Genomic DNA, 16283 nt, shown 5'->3' with positions numbered 1-16283 from the left:
GTCTATAACTACTATACTATGATTACAGACCGGCGAACCCAAAGAATATAATACTCACGGCGAACCGCGACCTTATATAATATATCTTTCTCGCTCTCACTTGTAGCTGCGTACGCCGGACGACCTTGTAAACGGTCGAACAGGACTCGAACCGGACCACGGGCGCGGTCCGGTACACCCGTCTTTAATGATGCACTTTTGAAAGGAAAATACATCTGTCTACTGTCAAAACATTCATGACGTTATAATATAACCATTTCAACCACTTGCTAGTTGCTTATAACCTCAAATTTGGGACTAAACAAAAAATACTCAACCTTTTGAACCTTGTTTGTTTTGGCCGCATTAGAAATGATATTATCATATCTTTAAGTCATAATCAAAAGCTATTTGCTTGCGATAACTGATAGCAATGGCTAGTTTTTACAAAGCAGTCGAATCCCGAACCAGTATAAATGGAACAAAGTTAAAAAATAATGTACCATATGTATCTTCCGGAATTCCATCTCTGGACCATGTTATAGGTATTTTTTTATTTATTGTAATAGATTTCATTCTGACCCAAACCTTTAAGTTTTTGTTTTCATACTCTTTATTTATTTTTAGGTGGTGGTTTACCAACCGGAGCAATTTTTGTTGTTGGTATGTATAAGATTGACATCGAAGTTATGATGGTTGATTTTATATATGCGCATTATTATAATTTGAAAATTTACTTTCAGAGGAAGATGTCCTAGGTAATTACAGTAGAGTCCTGAGCAAGTATTTCTTATCTGAAGGTGTTGTATGCAAACATGATCTATTTATTGCATCTGCAGATGAAGACCCCCGAGAATTTGTAAGTACAAATTTTATTTTAGGTATGACAACTGCATCTGAGTTATTGTACAATTGAAATCAAACACTGCGAGAGAAGCCATCTTGTGACATCAGATCCCAAACATTTTATTTTTCACCTATGTGATGCATTGTAGGACGAAATGTCTAAAGGCATTCTCAGCATTCTCTACCAGTCAACCATATATATTATTTAATATTTTTGTTTAATGAACCATTTTTTTAATATTAGATAACTTTTGCCTATTTACCATTCCAGGTAAAACAAAACTAATATATATTTTCCATTGACTCAGGTAAAGGAATTGCCACAGCCATGTGCAGCTCCTCCTGTGGATGAAGTAAGTATAGCAGCAAGTGATGTCAATAAAATGAAGATAGCCTGGAGGTATGAGGGCCTCAAAGAGGTTGAATCATCTTTTGGTGACAAAACTAACTTTGGGCATCACTTTGATCTGAGTCGACACCTGGATGCTGAAACTATTAAGAATAGTAATATAACTTATTGGAATATCAAGAACAGTGGTGCTGGCGTAAGAGGTATGAGTATCATGTAGTATATCATTTATTGCAATTTTTTGAGTTCTTTATTTAAAAAAGCGAATTATAAGAGCTCCCTAAATGTAACATAGAGGGTTCGGTTCTGACCATTAAAATACTTGAGAAATAATGAATAGATGCTATTATTGGGATAATTGTGTCTTACATTTAAAACATTCGCATTCTGAACACATATTAAATCAAGTAAATAAAGGTAACAAAATAAATTCGAGATAAACCCAATTGTAAATGTGATTTAATAATTGTGCATTTATCCAGGTTGACCTTATGCCAAAAGTATTAGATAATAAAACCATTTCTGAAATTTATTTCAGGGTTCAAGAATGATATTTACTTCAAACTACTAACCAATATAAGAGAGGTTTTATCAAGAGACACATACAAAGTATCAAGCAAAGAGAACAGCAATATTTTAAGAATCAACATTCAGTCTCTGGGTTCGCCTCCATGGACGTGTCTGGATTGTGAAGAGGAGGAAGATTCACATATGTTTGGGCAGGATCTCCTAAAGTTTGTCTACTGCCTCAGAGTGCTGCTTAGAGGTACTACTGCTGTTGCCTTCATCACTATTCCAGCACATCTGTTTGATGTAAGTTTGTTGTCAGTAAATACCTTAGAACAGGAAGTTCTTATGTATTATACAGTAGCCGCAAATAATCTTATCATATTTTTTCAGGTACATAATTTTTTTGGTAGTTTCTCAAAAACGGCTCTAGCGATTTTGATGATATTTACAATATGGGGGCGTATGAAAACGACAATTCGATCAAACTAGGGTACATTTTTAAAATAATTCGTTTTTCCGAGTTTTCGCGTGAGCTTGATGTGTATTAAATTGTAAAGTAATGATTCGATTTAATTTTCAAACCGCTAACGAGGGCAAAAAATCGATCCATCTAGGTTTTAATGTTGGTAAGATTTGCTTTTGAGTGTTTTCAAATAAGAAATTTCAGTATTTATAACATACATTAATTGTTATGTGTGAAGTCCCCAATGCTAACGTGGCTGCCTATGTTGCCACATATTGGGACTTAAGTATGTATGGACATGATGATGATACAATAATTGTTTACATGATATAAAGTAGTTGGATGGATCTGTGTAAAGACTGCATGAAGTTCTGTGAGAGGACGGATAAACGTGAATCTTCTGTTTTGTATTAGTTTTTCATTTTTGCATTTGTACCTACTGTTTGTCCTCTACTTAAGACCGTATAATGTACCTAGTCTGTATGATACTGTCTGTTTTAAATTTCACAGTGTATTAGTTCGCTGTAATGCTGTGTAATTTTTTGCATCAATAAAAAAAAGTCTAATTTCACGAATTTTCGAAAATGCATGCAAAAAATAGCATGATAGATTTTGTGCCGCTACTGTATACATATATTATTTAATTTAAAGCTAGCAAAATTGTGTCAAGATTTAGTTAGCAATTTAAAAAAAAACTATGTTTTTTCCAGAATGAATCTCTATCAAAAAGGCTGCTCTATTCATTGGATAATGCAGTAAGAATTGAATCATTTGCTGGTTCGTCCAAAGAGACCAATCCTGTTTATAAAGATTACCAAGGCTTGTTCCACTTGACGAAACTGAGTACAGTCCATTCAATTACACCATTTGTGCCTCCGAGCCTTGACTTAGCATTCAAATTAAGAAGGAAAAAGTTTAACATTGAGAAACTGCATTTGCCGCCAGGTATGTCATTTCAATTGTATAGCACTTTATAGAGCACAAATAAGTTCTTGAATAAGTTATATCTAGTATGAAAGAATTCAATGTTAAGTTATATTTTTGTTTACAGAATTGGAAGAAACCAGTGAAAGAGAACAGGATGACATCACTGCTAATCCTCAAATTGCATGTGGAGGATTTAAGAAAAAAGATATAGAGTTTTAAATACTTACATATAAGAATTATTAAAATGCTTATAATAGTTATAATATATTTTTAATAATATATTATACATTTATTTACAAGGGATCATGTTAAACTTAATTAGACAGTGTATAGTTTAATAAACCTTAATAAATACGCTAAAAAGTTCATATTGCGTTTTAAATTTAAAGTGTTGACTAAATAGCTACAAGTACCTAACCGCAATATGCGTTGGTATTGTAATACGAAATAGAATAGAATTGAGCCGCCACATTCACACATTGGAGAGGAACTCATGCATTAACTTTAAACAAAACTGCCTTAATTATTAGTCACCCCACCTGCCCAGCAGAGCGTATCTCCCTAAAACCGGCGAATCTATTCACTGTATTATTGTTTGCTCGCATGTTCGCCGGCCCGTCCGCTTTTACCGCGTTCTTACTCACGTATTTTGAATGGATCTTACATTTTACATATTAAACCGAAAATGAAGTGCAAAAAAGTGGCGAGTGCTAAAGTTCTCTTCGGTTGCTTCAACACCATATTCTTCGTAAGTATGATCTCCAAAAATCGTCATGTGACTAAAGCAGTTATTTCATTAATTAAGCGAAGCGTTACATCCTTACATCACCAATTAAGAAGCTAAGCTATCCCAAATTTTATCTTTGCGAGAATTATAAAATATAGTTTGTACTGACCTGTTTGAACTATATTACTCTTATTAAGCCGTTCTTATGAAATATCGCAGGCCAAAAGTTATTGAACAAAATGTTTGTTTTCCTATAAACAGAGTTATGCAGGTACCTATATATACAATGACGCTCAAAAGACCCATGTGCGAGCGAATAAACAATTGTATCTATTCATTGTTGGAATGCAGTGATTGTTTGGCCGTTATTACGACACTCATTGTTTACCTGGTGGGCGAATGGTGATAGCGCCCATCACTATCAGATAATCATCTATCTATTCTTACTACCAAAATATGATTTGGTATAATTAATTAAGTACGTTTAATGTAAGGACAGTTTATTAGTTGTTGTTGTTTAACAAGCTATAAATATATGATATTTAAAATGTATGATTGTTATTGGTATACATAGTACGTTTAATTAAATCAATAGTAATCACGATGTACCTCTTTTATAATTTACAAGGCTGCTGCTGAGTAGGTACGCGAACCTCCAGGGGTTCGTTAGCGGTCGTAAAAGGGGTTCGCGAAAAGCGACAAGTGTCTATAACGTTATCTGGTATCAGAATGTTAAATACGGAGTGATGTTTTTTTTCGTATCTGGGAAATTAATTATAAAGTTTGAGTTTATAGTATAACCATAACTAAATGTTCAGGCGTGCGGATTCGTGGAAGTAGTATGCGGGTTCCTGCTGCTAGTGGACTCGCGGCGCGTGCTGCTGTCGCGGCTGCTGGCGGCACCGGACGGGCCGCTGGCGGAGGCGCCGCTGCACTACGCCGCGCTGGCACTGCTCGCCGCCGGCCTGGCCGTGTGCGCCGCCGCCGCGCTCGGCTGCTGGGCCACCTACATGCCGTCATATGTCATACTCACATTTGTAAGTGACTCTATTGCTATATGTTGGTATCTACCTATTAAAGCCTGACTAGGAAAATATGATCACGCGCCATGTTGCGGAAATGCAGAATTTCACTAGAACAAATTTTTTCATACTACCTATATACTGAACTGTCACCCTATTACATGAGAATAACAGCGCCCTCTTGACAATGATCATATATTACTAGTCAGGCTTTAACTACTTATCAATTATACAACCTTTTTCTTCTCTCTACATATAGCCATATAGGTATCATTAGAAAAATACTTAACCGTGGCTTACCTACCAAAGATACACTTATAAAGTAGCGGCAAAAAATCTATCATATTGCTATTTTTATGCAGGCATTCGTTCGGGAAATTAGACTTTATCATATGAAAATTGATTGTATCATCATCACGACCATATGGTTACACCAGTTGATGTATGTTGTAAATATTAAATTTCTTATTTGAAAACACTCAAAAGCGAATCTTACCAACAATAAAACCTAGATTACCTAGACTTTTGTAACTAAACTAAACCTAGACTAATTTTTCGCCATCGTTAACCTCTGATTTGAAAATTAAATCAAATCATTACTTTACAATTTAATAGCCACCGGGCTGCCGCGAAAACTCAAGCAAACTAATTATTTTTTAATACAGTTGCTCAAAAAGTGCTACTTTTCGTGGCTGTTTAGCGTGCGGAAAGTTGGTTTTCGCGACTAGTGCTTTTTAATTTTCCAATTTTTTTAAATTTACACTTGTTCCAATTCATGACTACTTATTGATGAGTGTTTATATTAGTTTCCTTTAAACGTCGTAATCAACATTAAAACCTACTGTTAATGTAAGCATACGAAAAATATGCATATTTCATATTTTATTACTTACCTCTTCATCATTATAAGTATTATAACACGATTATTTTTTAATGTTGAAAAACCGTTCTTAATAAGTTGTCTGAATGGAACGGAACGCCTGTCAAAGAAGAGGCGTATTTTCTTACTGCAAGAATGTTTTAAGTTTCCAAAGGCAACATTCGATATTGTTTTTATAAATATACGATACACAAATAATCGTAAATAATGATATTTAGGTAATAATAGTACAATGTTTTAATATTTACAATTGTTTCTGTCTTATAGAACATGCATTTGAAAAAAAAAACTCATTGAAGTGGGTTTAATAATAGTAACAAAATCTATTCTAGTCGAATAAAAGCTAGAAAAACACCTCTTCATAATGTCAATGTCAATGATGTCACAGAATTAATAATATAAAAAGTTTCGAATTCCATTCCTTAATACTTGTTGCTTTTCTTATTTTTTCGCAACTGTATTAAAAAATGTCGTTCGATACACGTGCGGATATGTCATTATTCACACGTCCCGAGTCTATATCTCGGTACTCGTGAAGTAATGACATACTTTCCGCACTAGCTTCGAAATGTATTATTAAAAATGTACTCTAGTTTGTTCGAATTGTCGTTTTCATACGCCCCTACGTTGTAAATTTCATCCAAATCGCTAAAGCCGTTTTTGAGAAATTACCAAAAAATTATGCAAATGTATCTAAAAAATATGATAGATTGTTTGCCGCTACTGTAGGTTCAGATATATACTCTTACTCTTCATTGCATAATTGCACACTTCAAAAAATAAATTGAACAACAGACAGGCTCAATAATTATCTCTTTAATATGGACTACTTGTCTGAAATAAATGATACATTACATTACATTTAGTGATCATACCCGAAAGACAACCTCAGGATTTAGATTTTATGGTTTGTGCAGTAGGCACACACAGTACAGTAGGTACCTACACTTATTTACCCGCAAAATGTGAGGCGTTACGGTAGACCTCATCGGAGACTTTGATGGTTTTGAGACTTTGAAGACTGAAAAGGGAAGCTTTGCCCAGCAGTGGGGCAGTATTAGATATGGGCTCGTAAAAAAATATATTTGTTTATTGGGGCATACACGTTCGGGGAAACTGGCGTCATTTCTGTGCTCATTACAGAAGTCAAAGATAGATATAACTCCGTAATAGATGGATACAGTCTAAGGAAAAAATGTGCCTCGAAAATCAAGAAAATTTGATTCTCGTTCAGAGGGCGCTACTAGCTTTGGCCTACTGTCGTATAGATGGCGTTGACGGTTTCGTTTGTTATTTAACAATTTTAACGCATAACGCAAGAACATAGGTCAAAATCATAAAAATAATTACTGCATATAAAAAAAATCATTTATCCATATTTAAATACATTTTATCGTATTTTTATAAATATTTATTTTTAGTTTTAAAGTGTGTCGACAGATGGCAGTGAATTTACTGTGGTTACAAAATTTACTATGACAGTACCGCTCTAGGATAAGTTACTCTATGCAGAAGTTAACTATTTGAAACATATATTAAATCTATCTAAGACTTTTGTCAATCAACTTTTAAGAAGGAGGCACATATTCTAGGTTTTAACATGACTATAAGAAAATTTGGCTTTAACCTTTTGGACGCCAATGATGGATATATCGGCAACGTAGGTCCAACGCCAAAGACCGATTAATCCGTCACAGACCACAGAGCAACCTACGTGCATTCGCATAAAGTTCAATTTCAGTTTTAACACATCGGTCGCGTGGCGTCCGAGTGACAGCTTTGGTGTTTGACACGGCGCCGAGAAGGTTAAAGTCGGTTTATTTTATGATGTCCACAGGAAAGACGCATAACCTAAATCACACAAATTTTTTTTGTCCCTATTGCAGTATTTCCTGATGGTGCTAGCACTGCTGGTGTGCTCGTGCCTGGGCGGGGTGACGGCGGCGGCGTGGCCGCGCTGCGCCGGGCTGCAGAGCGCGCGCGGCGGCGCCGTCGGCGCGCTGCAGACGTACTACGCCGTGCCCGACTACGAGCACTTCACTGCGGCGCTCGACCTCGCTCAGACCGAGGTAGTCTTTTATTAACGCGTTAAAGGTAGTAGGTATGGCAACCAAGATAGGTACTAACTTGTACAATTTTGTAACCCCCCCCCCATCACGCAAAAACGGCTGTAGGTACTCGCACCTACTGATTTTGATGAAATTGTGGGCATTCCTTTACCTACCAAAGAGTGTGGTACAATCGAGGTTGTAAGAGAATATACCCCCATCCCATCCCCTCCGGAAGAAGGGATCTTCATGCATCTTGCTTAGCGTATAAGTTTAATAAAATAATTTATGTAAATAAATAATATGTTTTCAGTAAATAAACGATGAAGTCCAAAAAATTATATGTAATACACGTTTTAGACTACATTTTCCGGGCCCCATTTCACAAATAGGCTGATTTAATAAGAGCTAGGGTACAAAGGGAGTAGGTACAGGGAGAGGCAAGGTATACGAGAAATAGTGTAATCTAAACGTTAACTAGCGTGACAAATTGACAATCAATGGTGTTCAGCGAAAGTAAATTAATTACATGGGGATCAAATTGGTAGCTCTATCATTGGCTTTCGTTTGATCCATATGATACCTACTGAATGCGATAATCTGTATATCGGATAAGTGCATGTTTAATAGGCATGGACATAGATATTAGTGTAACACGCAAGTTTGTCTGAATCCCCAGCTGCAGTGTTGCGGCATGACGGACGCGCGGAACTACGACCTGTCGGTGTGGCAGCTGCGGCGGCTGGGCCCGCGCGGCATGGCCGTCCCGCCGAGCTGCTGCGTGCAGGCACCGCCCGCGTCCCACCTCAACCCCGCGCCACGCGACGCCGAGCGCTGCCAGGAGGCCGCGCCTATAGCACAGTTCAGACACGTGGTGGTACTGTACCTATCTGTAGAGCGAGCGCGTAGCGTGTACGTGCCCGCGTCCCACCTCAACCCCGCGCCACGCGACGCCGAGCGCTGCCAGGAGGCCGCGCCTATAGCACAGTTCAGACACGTGGTGGTACTGTACCTATCTGTAGAGCGAGCGCGTAGCGTGTACGTGCCCGCGTCCCACCTCAACCCCGCGCCACGCGACGCCGAGCGCTGCCAGGAGGCCGCGCCTATAGCACAGTTCAGACACGTGGTGGTACTGTACCTATCTGTAGAGCGAGCGCGTAGCGTGTACGTGCCCGCGTCCCACCTCAACCCCGCGCCACGCGACGCCGAGCGCTGCCAGGAGGCCGCGCCTATAGCACAGTTCAGACACGTGGTGGTACTGTACCTATCTGTAGAGCGAGCGCGTAGCTTGTACGTGCCCGCGTCCCACCTCAACCCCGCGCCACGCGACGCCGAGCGCTGCCAGGAGGCCGCGCCTATAGCACAGTTCAGACACGTGGTGGTACTGTACCTATCTGTAGAGCGAGCGCGTAGCGTGTACGTGCCCGCGTCCCACCTCAACCCCGCGCCACGCGACGCCGAGCGCTGCCAGGAGGCCGCGCCTATAGCACAGTTCAGACACGTGGTGGTACTGTACCTATCTGTAGAGCGAGCGCGTAGCGTGTACGTGCCCGCGTCCCACCTCAACCCCGCGCCACGCGACGCCGAGCGCTGCCAGGAGGCCGCGCCTATAGCACAGTTCAGACACGTGGTGGTACTGTACCTATCTGTAGAGCGAGCGCGTAGCGTGTACGTGCCCGCGTCCCACCTCAACCCCGCGCCACGCGACGCCGAGCGCTGCCAGGAGGCCGCGCCCATAGCACAGTTCAGACACGTGGTGGTACTGTACCTATCTGTAGAGCGAGCGCGTAGCGTGTACGTGCCCGCGTCCCACCTCAACCCCGCGCCACGCGACGCCGAGCGCTGCCAGGAGGCCGCGCCCATAGCACAGTTCAGACACGTGGTGGTACTGTACCTATCTGTAGAGCGAGCGCGTAGCGTGTACGTGCCCGCGTCCCACCTCAACCCCGCGCCACGCGACGCCGAGCGCTGCCAGGAGGCCGCGCCCATAGCACAGTTCAGACACGTGGTGGTACTGTACCTATCTGTAGAGCGAGCGCGTAGCGTGTACGTGCCCGCGTCCCACCTCAACCCCGCGCCACGCGACGCCGAGCGCTGCCAGGAGGCCGCGCCCATAGCACAGTTCAGACACGTGGTGGTACTGTACCTATCTGTAGAGCGAGCGCGTAGCGTGTACGTGCCCGCGTCCCACCTCAACCCCGCGCCACGCGACGCCGAGCGCTGCCAGGAGGCCGCGCCCATAGCACAGTTCAGACACGTGGTGGTACTGTACCTATCTGTAGAGCGAGCGCGTAGCGTGTACGTGCCCGCGTCCCACCTCAACCCCGCGCCACGCGACGCCGAGCGCTGCCAGGAGGCCGCGCCCATAGCACAGTTCAGACACGTGGTGGTACTGTACCTATCTGTAGAGCGAGCGCGTAGCGTATACGTGCCCGCGTCCCACCTCAACCCCGCGCCACGCGACGCCGAGCGCTGCCAGGAGGCCGCGCCCATAGCACAGTTCAGACACGTGGTGGTACTGTACCTATCTGTAGAGCGAGCGCGTAGCGTGTACGTGCCCGCGTCCCACCTCAACCCCGCGCCACGCGACGCCGAGCGCTGCCAGGAGGCCGCGCCCATAGCACAGTTCAGACACGTGGTGGTACTGTACCTATCTGTAGAGCGAGCGCGTAGCGTGTACGTGCCCGCGTCCCACCTCAACCCCGCGCCACGCGACGCCGAGCGCTGCCAGGAGGCCGCGCCCATAGCACAGTTCAGACACGTGGTGGTACTGTACCTATCTGTAGAGCGAGCGCGTAGCGTGTACGTGCCCGCGTCCCACCTCAACCCCGCGCCACGCGACGCCGAGCGCTGCCAGGAGGCCGCGCCCATAGCACAGTTCAGACACGTGGTGGTACTGTACCTATCTGTAGAGCGCGCGCGTAGCGTGTACGTGCCCGCGTCCCACCTCAACCCCGCGCCACGCGACGCCGAGCGCTGCCAGGAGGCCGCGCCCATAGCACAGTTCAGACACGTGGTGGTACTGTACCTATCTGTAGAGCGAGCGCGTAGCGTGTACGTGCCCGCGTCCCACCTCAACCCCGCGCCACGCGACGCCGAGCGCTGCCAGGAGGCCGCGCCCATAGCACAGTTCAGACACGTGGTGGTACTGTACCTATCTGTAGAGCGAGCGCGTAGCGTGTACGTGCCCGCGTCCCACCTCAACCCCGCGCCACGCGACGCCGAGCGCTGCCAGGAGGCCGCGCCCATAGCAGAGTTCAGACACGTGGTGGTACTGTACCTATCTGTAGAGCGAGCGCGTAGCGTGTACGTGCCCGCGTCCCACCTCAACCCCGCGCCACGCGACGCCGAGCGCTGCCAGGAGGCCGCGCCCATAGCAGAGTTCAGACACGTGGTGGTACTGTACCTATCTGTAGAGCGAGCGCGTAGCGTGTACGTGCCCGCGTCCCACCTCAACCCCGCGCCACGCGACGCCGAGCGCTGCCAGGAGGCCGCGCCCATAGCACAGTTCAGACACGTGGTGGTACTGTACCTATCTGTAGAGCGAGCGCGTAGCGTGTACGTGCCCGCGTCCCACCTCAACCCCGCGCCACGCGACGCCGAGCGCTGCCAGGAGGCCGCGCCCATAGCACAGTTCAGACACGTGGTGGTACTGTACCTATCTGTAGAGCGAGCGCGTAGCGTGTACGTGCCCGCGTCCCACCTCAACCCCGCGCCACGCGACGCCGAGCGCTGCCAGGAGGCCGCGCCCATAGCACAGTTCAGACACGTGGTGGTACTGTACCTATCTGTAGAGCGAGCGCGTAGCGTGTACGTGCCCGCGTCCCACCTCAACCCCGCGCCACGCGACGCCGAGCGCTGCCAGGAGGCCGCGCCCATAGCACAGTTCAGACACGTGGTGGTACTGTACCTATCTGTAGAGCGAGCGCGTAGCGTGTACGTGCCCGCGTCCCACCTCAACCCAGCGCAGACATCCGCAGTCTGTCTGTGTAGCCTGTGGTATTTCCGGACTCATACGACAATCACGCCTTCAAAAAAGAGCGTACAACCCCTCTGGTGTTGCCGGTGTCCATGGGCGGCGGTTATCGCTTACAATCTGGCGATTCGTCTACTCGTTTGCCTCCTATATCATAAAAAAGTGCTTGCACGTGGTGGTACGTGAATAGCTGAATACTATGCATGGCCATAGCCGGGCTGCTATGTGCAAGTGCGGCCTCCGTCGCACGACCACGTCGCAACCCAACGCAGTTTCGCAAAGTTCAGGCACTCGGTGGTACGAAAGTACGAGTATAAACCGTAACCCAACCCAACGTACCATTGCTCGTGGCCATGTCGGCATCCAGTTTATGCTCACTACCTCATCTAAGGCCAGGATTACACTTGTAAGTTTTACTTACGTAAGTAGGGACAAAGCTATTTGCTATAATGAGATAACGATATTCATATCTCATTCTGTAGTATAGCTGTGTCCCTACTTACGTAAGTAAAACTTACAAGTGTAATCCTGGCCTAAGGTGTAATGGCAACAGATAGGTTTACGTTACTACTTTGTTTATCGTCCCGTAACCAATGTAGTTAATTATTACCGATAACGCCAAGGAATCACTCGACCCAATAAATCGCGATGCAGACATACGAAATACCTCGCCACTATCGACTTTACATGGTAGCACTTTTAATTGCAGGGATGCTTGGGAAAAATAGAAGACTGGTATCAGCAGCAGTTCATCATATTTATGCTGAGCCTGTTCGTCGTCGCTCTCCTCAAGCTCGCCATCCTGCTCATCACCATATTCTCCTGCATCAGACTTCGGAAGCACAGGCAGGAGATGCACTCGTTTATAATGAAGTCCATCGACAACAAGACTAATGAGAACATCTACGACACGAAGATGGGCTCGATGCGCGTCGAGCCAATAATGGCGAAGTACATCCAACCCAATAACTTCTACAGCCCCCGCGTGCGAAACCCGAGGATATTCCACAGCAAGCCCAACGAGATGGTATGAGAATTAGCCGCGGAGATAAATGCTTTAGAGAGGAAACTGGACAAGTTCTCAGACTACTTGTGCAAGCACGAAGCAGATTCAATTATGTGGTGACTTGGGACGTGCCCTTCAAGTACCGTTTTATTTTTCTTTACAAGAAAGGAGAATACATACTTACACGCTTCGAATTCTGAAAAATTTATAAATTTTTACATTACTAGCAATTTTAAACCGATGTGGCGTCGCTAAATAGTACGCCGTCTCGATCAACAGTCACATCACTAGACTTATAACAAAACTCTAACAGTCACATCGTCCACCAAGTAATAGGATTTGTAAATTAATCTGTATAGTAATGAAATGAAGACTGTTTTTATCCTCGTAAATTTGATTTAGTTTTATGCCATTTTGTATTTTAATATTATTAACCGACAAACACAATGTGCCATAGATTATATTTGTATTGTCTACCTTCTTAAAGCATTTTCTCCGTGCTCATAATTTATGTTAATTTAAGTATTACTTTTTATAAGAGCCTTGGCCATTTAAGTAAGTAGGTTCCTCTGTTCTCGGAGAAAAATAAAAGTCTTGTATCAATATGCAATATTATTTTCAAAAGAACATTCAAAAATTGGTCCTAAAGTTAAAACATTGTTAACAATGGCTCTGGAATGTTGTTATCATTCAAAATTGGTTCTATAGCTGTATTTCGTGTGTCGAGTTGCAGAGAGCAGACGTCCCACTCCCTATGAAAGTGGAATTGTTACTATTATACAACTTATATCGATACTTTGATGCCGCATAATATTAACATATTATGATAGTTTCACGAGTGACAAAATTATATAAATAAAAATATATGGAATAATAAGAATGTCATGAGTTCATTAAATTATTATAAAAACCAACATTTTGTAAATTCCAGATTTCCACAAAACCATCCTAAATAATACATGAGATCCTTAACAATAAGTCAATAACGATTCTAGACCTGACAATACTTAAGTCAACAGTATCTATCTATCTATAATAATTGATACTATAATGTTACCTATTGACCATTGAGACCGTCATCACAGTATAATCTACTAAATAATTATCTTAGGTACAGGAATGATCTTACTTTAGCCGTAATTACATAAATTTACATTTGCACTATGATATAAAGTAGGTGGGGTTGCTTTCCCCCAGGCGGACTGCGGGTTCGGGGACTATACAATCACTAAGGAAGGTAAACTCATTCTATTACTGATATAATGTCTTTTGTGCTTCATTTCATATCTACAACACATTCCAAATAAATATAATACCTTTTCATTTATCTACTCCGAGTGTAGGAGGGAACCTATTATTTTACAAGGGAACTGGAACCGCGCCACCGGCGGTAACGTCGTGGCGCGGTTTTAACGCGGATCGGAATATTTACCTACTACGCATCCTGGAAGTATGATTAAATATTTACAAAAGAAGTATTAACAACCGTAAACACTATAAAATACTATGAAATCGATATCTTTGAATATAAATAGTAGACTATTTAAACAACGCTCAAAGTTCGTATAAAAGGTCGGGAGAATATTCGAACACACCGTTTTTTTGCGGCAAAGAATATTCTAAATATCACTTTAGCCGCTGAAATTGTTTTAAAATTCCCGTTTAAAAACTTTGGTCATCATCGCTTCGGGCCGCGCCGGCAGGGTTACGATTCTTATATTCCTTTTGCGTCACTCTGTAACGAGAGTTCGTCTCTACGTCATCTTTCCATTCGCACGCCACGCATTTAGAATCCTCCGCTACGCTCCAAATTCTACTATAGCACTATTGCCTCCGCGTTCGACTTCTCCATTTCGTTCCTTGGCACAATACAGATACAGTATTTGATCGTACGTCACTAATTTGAGTCCGATCCTCCGGAGCGGTGTCGGGCTCGGTCGATCGGTGGCACTCTGCCTATAGGATGTCGTTGAAGAGGGAGTTGTCGAGCGAGTTGAGCAGCTCCTGCGCGGTGAGGCCGCCGGCCTCGCTGGCGGGCATGTTGTCGAGGAAGTCCAGGTTGAAGTCGGCCGTGGCGCCCGAGAACGAGCCGGAGCCGTGCAGCGCCGGGAACTGCTGCAGCGCGCCCGCCAGCATGCCGGCGTGCGCGCCGTGCGAGCCGTGCGCGCCGTGCGAGCCGTGCGTGCCGTGCGAGCTGTGCGCACCGTGCGACCCCATGCCGGCCATGCCGCCGCTCTGCATCGACATGCTCTGACTCTGGTTCATGTGTATATTCGACATCTGAAATTAATGTAAAACTTTAGTTCATTTTCTTTATACAACTTCGTGGTGACACTGGTGACGTCGACTAGAATTGCAACTTGCAATTGTTTTAATATAATAAGCATCAAGTCTTATGAATATGTGTTGATAAATAAGTAGTTTTTAACGTGGTTGATAGTGAAACTTGCCTGGCCTTGCACGTTCATCATCTGATTCTGCTGCATGATGAGATGTGACATAGGGGCCTGCTGATTCGACGCTCTGTAAATAAAAAAATAATCAAACAACTTGAAATATAAGTAGTGTTCGACCGAAGTTTCGGTTTCAGCGGGTTTCGGCCGAAGGCTCGGATTGGGCCAAAAACTGCCGAATCTTTATGCCGCATCGAAACTTATAACATTGTACTTTTGGATCGCGTTCGCGTCCGCGTTGATAAGTGAATTCTAATTAGACTTTCTTAATTAGAATAGGCGTGGTCCGACACGCAAGGGGCCGATTTTTTATACCTTGCACGAATTATAGGTGTTTCGTTGTTCAATGTTTATATAATATCTAGAAAGAAATGCTACCGACATTTTTACAACGATTTTACACGACTATGTGCATTTTCAAAAAAAAGTGTACCATTTACTTTTATTTGAAATACTAACAACTTTTGGGTTATTTCTACTCAATCACGAGGACTATCGATGTAAAAAGAAAAAAACGTGTCCGTAAATTTTATATGGACCTGTGGTGTAGGCCACAGCCGAATATCACCCTGTACGACTAATACCTATCTCCCATTTCCTTTGTTCGTAACATATGAGTACGAACAAAGGAAAGATGGGAGATAGGTATTAGTTGTACAGGGTGATATTCGGCTGTGGCCTACACCACAGACCGTCACAAAATTTTGCATGAAAAACTTGCGACACTTTATTATTGATAAAAAGTGATAAGGGAGTCGTCTTCGGGAGTCGAAATAACCCAAAAGTTGTTACTTTTCTAAAAAAAGTAAAACGTTTTTTTCCGAATAAAAGTTTCTGTTTTGGCCGAAACTGAGTAAAAACCGAAACGAAAGGTTACAGTTAATTTTGAAACAATGTCAAGTAATGTAGAAGAATTATAAACAAAGATCCAATATAATTGATCTATAGCTATAGTTTTCCCCTAATTTTAATTTTCTTATTGACTGCTATTATATTGCATACAACTGTAGTTCTATCTTCCATGTACCGGTACCATCTATACTAGTATATAAGTAGTGTTTACAATTCGTAAACATGACTGTAAAGACACAAGGTTC

General features: G+C 43.3%; 3 protein-coding genes across 3 annotated transcripts in view; 2 read left to right on the top strand and 1 right to left on the bottom strand.

Annotated features, from left to right (window-relative positions):
- Positions 1 to 263: 263 nt before the first annotated feature.
- Positions 264 to 3440, top strand: LOC134741535 (elongator complex protein 4). Its single transcript, XM_063674355.1, has 7 exons — positions 264 to 524; positions 607 to 642; positions 723 to 838; positions 1134 to 1377; positions 1713 to 1987; positions 2858 to 3092; positions 3199 to 3440. Exons 1-7 carry the CDS (start codon positions 413 to 415, stop codon positions 3291 to 3293), a joined length of 1113 nt encoding a protein of 370 aa, XP_063530425.1. The 5' UTR covers positions 264 to 412; the 3' UTR covers positions 3294 to 3440.
- Positions 3441 to 3514: 74 nt separating this feature from the next.
- Positions 3515 to 13647, top strand: LOC134741565 (CD151 antigen). The gene is made up of 5 exons (XM_063674392.1): positions 3515 to 3822; positions 4620 to 4838; positions 7590 to 7772; positions 8431 to 8628; positions 12437 to 13647. The coding sequence occupies exons 1-5, from the start codon at positions 3760 to 3762 to the stop codon at positions 12758 to 12760; spliced, it is 987 nt and encodes a 328-aa protein (XP_063530462.1). The 5' UTR covers positions 3515 to 3759; the 3' UTR covers positions 12761 to 13647.
- The window catches only part of LOC134741502 (neurogenic protein mastermind-like), a 59713-nt gene continuing 56757 nt past the window's right edge, over positions 13328 to 16283 (bottom strand). Inside the window, exons 8-9 of the mRNA XM_063674304.1 lie at positions 15184 to 15256; positions 13328 to 15013 (exon numbers count right to left, since the gene is read on the bottom strand). Of these exons, the coding sequence (XP_063530374.1) occupies positions 14690 to 15013; positions 15184 to 15256 (397 nt within the window). The 3' untranslated portion in view covers positions 13328 to 14689. The remainder of the gene's footprint in view (positions 15014 to 15183; positions 15257 to 16283) is intronic.

The sequence above is a fragment of the Cydia strobilella genome, chromosome 5, assembly GCF_947568885.1.
Source record: "Cydia strobilella chromosome 5, ilCydStro3.1, whole genome shotgun sequence".
Lineage (NCBI taxonomy): Eukaryota > Metazoa > Arthropoda > Insecta > Lepidoptera > Tortricidae > Cydia > Cydia strobilella.
Note: the sequence above shows the minus strand (reverse complement) of the source record. Positions and strands in the feature narration are given on the sequence as shown.